Genomic DNA, 9,490 nt, shown 5'->3' on the forward strand with positions numbered 1-9,490 from the left:
CTGGAGTGATGTTGGAGAAAAAAAAGGATGTAGACTTTTTTCTGTTTCTTAATCTAACATGCTCTTGTCCTAAATAATATGAGTTTATACAATCACCCTTTACATCAGGGTTCACCAACACACCTGAACCAGCTAATCAAGGTCTCACTAGGCATACTAGAAACTTTCAAACAGGTGTGTTGGAGCTGGTTGGAGCTAAATTCTGCAGGACAGCGGCCCTCCAGGACCGAGATTGGTGAACCCTGCTTTACATGGTTATTGCTATTTCTGATATTAGCAACAAAAAAATTTGATATTAGCTCTCCCCCTCTGCAGACAATCAAGTCGGTGTATCCAGTTCTAACGCTGTACAGTTTGCAGGTTACTTTCAGCCAGGACATTGCTGAGGGGTCCAGTTCTTTGTACGCCACCTTCAGCTATGACAATGCTGAGGGGTCCCGTTCTGTCAACGCCACCTTCAGCCAGGACAATGCTGAGGGGTTCAGTTCTTTGTACGCCACCTTCAGCCATGACAATGTTGAGGGGTCCCGTTCTGTCAACGCCACCTTCAGCCAGGACAATGCTGAGGAGTCCCGTTCTGTCAACGGCACCTTCAGCCAGGACAATGCTGAGGGGTCCCGTTCTGTCAACGGCACCTTCAGCCAGGACAATGCTGAGGGGTCCCGTTCTGTCAACGGCACCTTCAGCCAGGGCAATGCTGAGGGGTTCAGTTCTTTGTACGCCACCTTCAGCCATGACAATGCTAAGGGGTTCCATTCTGTCAACGCCACCTTCAGCCAGGACAACGCTGAGGGGTCCCGTTCTGTCAACACCACCTTCAGCCAGGACAATGCTGAGGGGTCCCGTTCTGTCAACGCCACCTTCAGCCAGGACAATGCTGAGGAGTCCCGTTCTGTCAATGGCACCTTCAGCCAGGGCAATGCTGAGGGGTTCAGTTCTTTGTACGCCACCTTCAGCCATGACAATGCTGAGGAGTCCCGTTCTGTCAACGCCACCTTCAGCCAGGACAATGCTGAGGGGTCCCATTCTGTCAACGCCACCTTCAGCCAGTACAATGCTGAGGGGTCCCGTTCTGTCAATGCCACCTTCAGCCAGGACAATGCTGAGGGGTCCCGTTCTGTCAACGCCACCTTCAGCCAGGACAACGCTGAGGGGTCCCATTCTGTCAACGACAACTTCAGCCAGGACAATGCTGAGGGGTGCCATTCTGTCAACGCCACCTTCAGCCAGGACATTGCTGAGGGGTCCCGTTCTGTCAATACCACCTTCAGCCAGGACGATGTTGATGGGTCCGGTTCTGTTTTGGCCCCTGTCTATTTAACTTAACATGATTCAAGATTCTGTGTAACAAAGTAAAATTTTATGTCTATTGGAATGGGTTGCTTGGTTGGTTTTTTTTAACTTCATCTTGCTTTTAGATTTGCTAAGATTTTACAGCTACTAGATTAGTTTGTAATGGCTTGTCATGTGGATAACAGGAGGCCTGCCTTTTGAGGTCAGGTTTGGCCCAACAAATCTTCAGCTGTGAAGTTCAGTGAACATTGATTCTTCCCAGTTTAATTTCTTTGAAGACTATGATAGGAAAAAAGTTTCTGCAATTATATTTTGCAGATATTGTGATATTCATAATGATTAAGGAGCCCTACTGTCTTGCAGAAGCAGTTTGAAGGAATAGTTTGACCAACATTAATCTAGTTTACTCACCATTAATCTAGTTTACTCACCATGATACTACCCTAAAGCAGGGCTCGAATTCCGGCGTGGGATTGCGGGTATTGCTCATAATTTTAATCATTCCCGCAGGTCTCCCACTTATAATGCGGGGAATTCCCGCAACCATTGATTCACTTTAGCATGTAGCCTAGGTTGTATTAGTAAATTAATCCACACAGATTATAAAATCAAATCAGTCTTTTTAAAACCATTTGCGAGATGCAATTTCACAAACAGCGTGAGTGTTCAGGGTTGCTTTCGCGTCTTCTCTCTTTGTCTCTCAAAATGGGTTTTGCACACGGCAAGCGTCAAGCGCGCTGCAGATGGTGATACTATGATGGTAGATGGTGTCTACTCTCTCGCGCTTAGGAGTCGGGACATGATGGAATATTCATTTACACAATCGGGTCAGCAGTGCATCGTGGCTAAAGTTTATCATTTGCATGTCTTTTTAAGTCTTACCAGTTTAACCTATTCAGTGCTCGCATGCTCTCTGAGATATGGTTTCTATGTGTGCATATAGCTACATATAAAAGCCACCTGAAAAACAGCGCGTTAGTAACAAAAGTTATTTTTTCGCGACTTATATTGCTTTAACACACAAAATTGTGTGAATTTTGGTCTTCGTGAGTATCTTCTTAACACAGTCCGTTATGTCTTTAATAAGCATAAAACGCATGTGAGAGTATAATGAACACATGATCCGTGCACTAGCTCTTAAAGTGACGGCAGCCATATGTGTTTGTCATTAATTTTGTTGTCAAAACAACAAAAGATAGCTTTTTGAGGAATCAGGATTAATAGCCTATTTATTTAATTTAGTCAAGACTAAAATACTACACAGTGTTATTTTCCATTTGATTACTTTATTCAGTTTCTGTATGCTATAGCGTTAGACCTATTAAAAAACGTTTCTCTTTATTTCTCTTTATTTCTCTTTATTTGTATCTTTATTCTATTGTATTTATTTGTGCTACTTTCTTCAATTTAATAAAAAAATAAATAAATCAAGCTTTCTTGTGTTGTGTAAATTCTTAACAACAATAGGCCTATTACCCCATTGTAAAAATGCAATGAGCCCAAACATTTAGGCGAGATAAATGTAATACTTTTTTGGGGGAAAAAATCCATGATAAATCACCTAAGGGGGGATTTCCCTATTAAATTTCCTAATTAAACTAAGGCTTAATCCTGGCATATTCTAAACCCTGTCTGTGAATCCAGGCCTAAGTAAGAATTTGTGTTGGGCCAAGGTTAATTCATTGAAGGTCAATCACAAAAGATAGACATTAAGGCTACGTTTACACGGAAACGTTCTGAAGAGAAAACGCAAAAGTGATCACTTTTTATTATGCGTTTAGACGAGCGTTATTGGGGGGAAATCTGCGTGCATACGGTGACGCAAAAGTGTGTGAAATTCAATGTAGTATGCACTCCAGGCGGCTAGGTGGCAATGTGAAGCACTGATCGGTGCCTTCACTGTCTAGCAAACTTTTGCGTTTTTACCATTTAGACGGAAACGCGACGGTGGAGCGTTTTTAAGATTTCCACTCTGGAGGGTGGTTTCACTTTTTTGCGTTTTTAAGCCCCGAAAACGCTGTCGCCATCTAAACGAAAGGCACATCTGATAAAATATTTTTACGTTTTCACCCACGAGCGTTCTCGTGTAAACAGGGCCTCAAACTCTAGTTCTATGGGATATAACATCAGCTGTTATGCTAACTGATTAATTAATCATTGATCTCATTAATTAGCAGATCCGCCTCAATAATGAGTTAACGAGTCATCCAGGTGGTACAGATTTCTGTTTGTCTTTAAAAGACCTGGTTGGTTTGAAACTTTATTTGTATGCTTACATTGGTTTTCCTGGTGTCTCAGTTTCTGTTATAGAATGGGTTTGAGAAAAATTACTGTTTTGGTGGTTCTTTATCTTCAATTGTTATGGCATGGTGAGTTTATTTATTTTTATTTATTTGTTTTGCTTGTAGTAAATATACTTGTATGTATATTTTATTTTTAAATATCAATGTGTTTCTCAGTTTTTGGCTCTGCAGTTGAAGATGGATCCTTGGATTTCTCTTTTTTGTTTCTTAATCAAACGTGCTCTACTTGGTTATTTTGTTATTAGCAAAAACTTTCTTTCTCTCCTTCTCTACAGAAAATCAAGTTGGTGCATCTAGTTCTGTGAATGCCACCTTCAGCCAGGATGATGCTCAGGGTTCTGGTTCTGTGAACGCCACCTTAAGCCATGATGATGCTCGGGGTTCTGGGTCTGTGAACGCCACCTTCAGCCAGGATGATGCTCGGGGCTCTGGTTCTGTGAACGCCACCTTCAGCCAGGATGATGCTCGGGGCTCTGGTTCTGTGAACGCCACCTTCAGCCAGGATGATGCTCAGGGCTCTGGTTCTGTGAACGCCACCTTCAGCCAGGATGATGCTCGGGGCTCTGGTTCTGTGAACGCCACCTTCAGCCAGGATGATGCTCAGGGCTCTGGTTCTGTGAACGCCACCTTCAGCCAGGATGATGCTCGGGGCTCTGGTTCTGTGAACGCCACCTTCAGCCAGGATGATGCTCGGGGTTCTGGGTCTGTGAATGCCACCTTCAGCCAGGATGATGTTCGGGGTTCTAGGTGAATGCCACCTTCAGCCAGAATGATGCTGAGGGGTCTGGTTCTTTGGCTGAATGGTGAATAGTCTGGCCAATATTAACAGAGGAGGTTTGTGACTAACTGTCAAAGCACATTAAAAAAGATCATGATCCATAAGTAGTTTGTGTTCCTGTTTTCATTGATTCAAGTCATTTCGCTGTGTGTCAAAACAGTCCTCCACAGTTGACCTCCACTGATACCCCTTTTCCACCAAGGCAGAGCTGGTGCTGGTTCGGAGCCAGAGCCTAGTTTCAAATCGGTTCTTTGTTTTTCCACCGCCAAAGCACCAGCTCCGAACCAGTAAAACTGGTTCTTAAGTAGCACCAAATCATTGCAGGGTCTAAACGGAGCCAAGAAAGAACCGCTTGCGTCAGAGGCTGGGGGCGGGGTTACCGTGACCAACAAGACGAATAGAAACTTGTGACCGCCATTTTTAAATAGCAGCTAGTCGAGCTAATAGCGGCTCGATTATAATATCCGTATATGGAACTTACGGCGAGCTGCACGAACGCGTTGGATTCCGATGATTTTTGCAAACCTATGAGCATCCATTGTATTGCAACGTCCGTTATTGTTGATGGCTTGTTCGAGATGCATCGGAGCGGCGAAGACCGATCGGAGCTGCGGGAGTGTTTGGAGAGCATACGACTCCTTGTGCTTTTAGATCACTATCGCAGTGCTTTGATGTCATCGATCGATCTGCGAGAAGCCGATGCATCTCGAACAAGCCTGGCGTGTTTGTGTTTGGCGCTACCGCACTAGCGGTTGCTGGGCAACATGAGACGTATACAGTGACGTAAGATCTGGCTCTGTTGTGGCTCTCTAGCCGGTGGAAAGGCAAACCGGTTCTTAGTAAGCTCGTCAGTCGAACCAACTCTGAACCAGCTCTGGTTCAGAGCCAGAGCCAGAGCTGGTTCAGAGTTGGTTCGACTGACGGTTCCTTTTAGGCTTGCCAGTAAATGGCCAGTTATAATTTTAACATTGCATAGGAAACCAACAATTCACTTGCTATTGCATGTGACTCAAGAGTAAGTGCTTTGAAAATGTTTACTTTAATCTTTTCACTTAATCATTTGTGATGCAGCTGGTGTCAGATCCAATAGTCAAAAGTTTATTTGCGAATTCTATTACGCAGTGTAATGGCATCTATTACGCATCTTGTATACAAAACATGCTCTCAAACAATTCATCTGATGTGATACGGGACTTTCACTCATCCACTTGTTTTCAACGCAGAGATCCTTCTGAAGTCTGTACGAGGATGCAAACTAGTTGTGTAAACTACATGTCAAAACTAAGGTAGGTTCTTCCATTTGTCCTGTTGTCGACAGACTCAAGTGCTTGGAGTGTCAGAAACATGTAATTGTATAATGTAGACAGCATCAGTGATTATAATGGGTTCTACTTGCATTTGACAATGCTTACGTTGTAGGCAAATGTCAGCCGTTAAAGGAGAACTCCAGTCAATTTTAAAATTGAGCAAATTTTTTTGTCAATTTGGAGTGCTGTCAATACAGAGAACAACGACAAAAATCGGTGTTGCCTACACCGTGTTATCCTCTTTTTAAAATTTGCACCCTGTTGACTTCAATGGGGCAAGTACTAAACCTGCTTTTAGCCTCTTAACATCCTTGATGTGTCATTACAAGTGCACAGCTAATGTGAGTGATTCCTTCAGAGTGAACGGGTGAATCTGACTGCAGTAGATGTGAAAGATATTACTTTCGTGATATGCGCGTGATCATAGGTAACTAAACCTATGTGTGTGAACTCGACAATCGATTACTATGGACTTCGACCGAAAACAGGAAGAAAATACAGGTATGTGCGCCAGCTGAAATAACATTTTTATTAATATCTTTCACATCTACTGCAGTCAGATTCACCCGTGATCACTCTGAAGGAATCACTCACATTTTCTGTGCACTTGTAATGACACATCAATGATGTTAAGAGGCTAAAAGCAGGTTTAGTACTTGCCCCATTGAAGTCAACAGGGTGCAAATTTTAAAAAGAGGATAACACGGTGTAGGCAACACCGATTTTTGTCGTTGTTCTCTGTATTGACAGCACTCCAAATTTACCAAAAAATGAGCTCAATGTTAAAATTGACCGGAGTTCTCCTTTAAGTGACTGAATGCCAGTGGGTGAGTTCTATGGGGCAATGATGTATAACTACAGTATGTAAATGTATTTGCCCGTGTGATGTCACAGATCCTGCAATATCAAAATGAGCTGTTTTTGGAGACTGATTAAATAAATGCTTTGTTTATAATGAGGACATTTTAAGCTATGAAACTTACAGGATGTTTTAATGGTACAAAGTTCTTAGTCCTTATGTCAAAAGATCATGGAAAATTAGATTTCTCATGTCATGACCCCTTTAAAGGCCAATTCACAAGGCCCCGACAGACACCGACCAATGGCGTCAGTCACAGGATTACAGTATCACTTCAGAGATTTAAAGTTCCAACAAACGCAGATTCAGCATGTTAAATCTGCGAAAAACAAGAGCCGACCAACAACGACAGGAGTAACACACTGAACCGACAAAGTATTTATCGCGTCTGGTGCAGTGCGAATTGGTAACAGTGTTAAATTCTGGTCATTAGGCAGGTTATTAAGTAAATAATTTCTTAAAAGCCTGGAGCAGGAGCAGTCCAAAGCTATTGCAGTTCTGTGCCTTTGGATGTTTTCAAGACAACACATTCTACTTGTCTAAATGAATCGTTGAATAAACAGCACCAGCACTGCATTTTTTAAATCATGCAGTGACACATGACTGCATTAACACTTCCTGATCTCCATCTATGAAATTTAATGAGTTGTTTCTAGCAAAACTTTCAAAGGTCATTAAAATGGTATTGAGGAGTACAAGTCCATGAGGACATACGAGTCATATCAATTAGCTAACACTAACCCCTGCAGCCAATTAAATGGGTTTAAGGATGTGTGTGTGCGTGTCATACACAACTCATGTAAAGTGAATGAGAAAGTGCATGTGTGTGTGTGTGTGTGTGTGTGTGTTTTCCTTGTTAAACAAGACATTAAATCAAGACAGATGACATTTAAAAAATAGTCATGGCAATTATTGGATGAGCATTATGACAAAATTAGGGATGAATGTTATTCTGGGTGAATAAATCATGCACACAGATGTATGAATATATGAATTACATTAACACCCCAATCAGAAGAGTTAAAGGCTTCACTTCACCTACTGCAACGCAATGAAACTACTTTGACAGCAGGGACATCCAAAAATACATACAAGCAACTTTTTTACAAAGACACAATTTTATATGAGAGCATTTGAGGTTACAATTGACAAAGAATAGTTATTTGTGTACAGTATATGAAGAGGCTAAAAATTAATTAACTCTCTCCCCAACAGCATTTTTGCTCATATTCACAAAACTTGCATGGCCCCCAGAATAGTCGGATTCAGAATGATGATCAAAACATAGATTAAGGCCATAAACAGCCCCAAAGCTTGCACAGTTGCATACCTCTTTGTGGGTTTGACATTTCATTTGGTAACATTAGGCAGTTTTTATTTATATGCTGTTGAACATTTGATGATCCCGCTAGCTTACCCTGCTGATAAATCTAGCATTGCTGGTCACCAGCATAAGGGATGATTTGCATGCTGGGATTAGCTGGTTGCTGGTTTGCTGGTCATGGGAAGCAGGAGTATTGGTGGACCAGCTAGACCAGCACTATAGCTCCATCCATCATAAACCAGCCTGGAGCAACCTGGAATCCATGCTGGATTATGCTGGATTTTTCAGCAGGTTAATCCTATCTACTCCTTCTGTTTCACACAGATCTTCTTCTTTGTTTGTTTTTGGATCTGGAGATGCTGTACTATTTCAGAAGACAGCACCCACTACCATTTGAAATCTGACTTCTGGAGAAAAAAAAAAAAAAATGTGTCAATGGCAGGTAAGCATTGAGTCATAAATGGTGGGAAAAAATGTATCAATACCGGGGAAAGAGTTAATTAATTAAAGAAAAATATTATAAAATCAAATTTATTAAAGGGGCTATTGAATTTGAAACCCTTGTTATTTGCACTAGTGGCTGTTAAGTGAACTGCAGACATAAACTTAGGGCTTGTGGTCGCTCTCGTGCACACATAATGTACAAGAGACTGAATGTGATTCAGTCCCTCGATGAAATTATCACAACAATTTTGTTTTTTTCGTTTTCTTCGCTTAGAAGTAAAACAGGCTTTCAGGATGTCGGGGAAGGTCTAATTTTTTAGGTTTCATTACAAGCTGTTCACATTGGCAATGAAAAAAAAAAACTATCAATACATGAACATTCTTACATATAGCCACTTAAAATAATCTAAAATATGATTTTTTATGTTTTATGGAAAATCTGAAAAATATCTAAAGCAGCAAAAGTAATGAGCAAATGAATTTTGAGTAATTTCTAAATAAAACTAAAAGTTTTTATCAGCTCGCTGTATTTGTGGACTTAATTTAAAACCATCCACTTCTGTTACACTAGATCTCGATGTCCCCAGTGTGGGTGGAATATATGTATTACAAACACTCTCCTACAGTCTAAGTGAATGAAAAAAAATTGTGAAATGGGAATTTGAGCTAGTAAAAATCAATAGCCTCCAATTTCATTTGGACATCAGGGATGCTGCATAAATGAACGCCGCTTGTAAGGGCACATTTTGCTGTAGTGGTCTGCAGATATATAAGGTGTGAATCGTGCGCTGATAAAAGTAAATGCAATCACTCTGTTTCTGTCCGTCACAACAAAGCTCTGCTCCCTTAAGCTCCTGTGTCCTTCCTGGGGCCGTGTTTGGAGGTGGAGTCCGATGAGCTTCCCCTGCTGCTCGGACATGGTGTGGAGAGCATTAATCAGGTGTCCACAGAGCGTGACTGCAGGCTCAGAGAGGCTGACTGGCTTAAAGTGTCTAAGAAGAAAGGAGTTGAGAACTTCCCTAACTTTACCGAGACATATCGTTTAATTGGACACGGGTGATTGGCTGGATGGAAAACAGTCAATTGTGGCCTCAGATGGAGCTGCTCAAATCAAATGACAGTAATATGCATTCTTGGAGTTAATAATGAGACAGTTCTCTAAGCAAGTAAAGACAGGGTAGC

The 9,490-nt window shown here is 41.6% G+C and overlaps 1 protein-coding gene across 1 annotated transcript; it reads left to right on the forward strand.

The window, feature by feature from the left end:
- The first annotated feature begins 3,545 nt into the window (after positions 1-3,545).
- Positions 3,546-4,476, forward strand: LOC308701929 (uncharacterized protein). Its single transcript, XM_081384407.1, has 2 exons — positions 3,546-3,662; positions 3,872-4,476. Exons 1-2 carry the CDS (start codon positions 3,605-3,607, stop codon positions 4,345-4,347), a joined length of 534 nt encoding a protein of 177 aa, XP_081240533.1. The 5' UTR covers positions 3,546-3,604; the 3' UTR covers positions 4,348-4,476.
- Positions 4,477-9,490: the final 5,014 nt, after the last annotated feature.

The sequence above is a fragment of the Scardinius erythrophthalmus genome, assembly GCF_964197995.2.
Source record: "Scardinius erythrophthalmus genome assembly, chromosome: 1".
NCBI lineage: Eukaryota > Metazoa > Chordata > Actinopteri > Cypriniformes > Leuciscidae > Scardinius > Scardinius erythrophthalmus.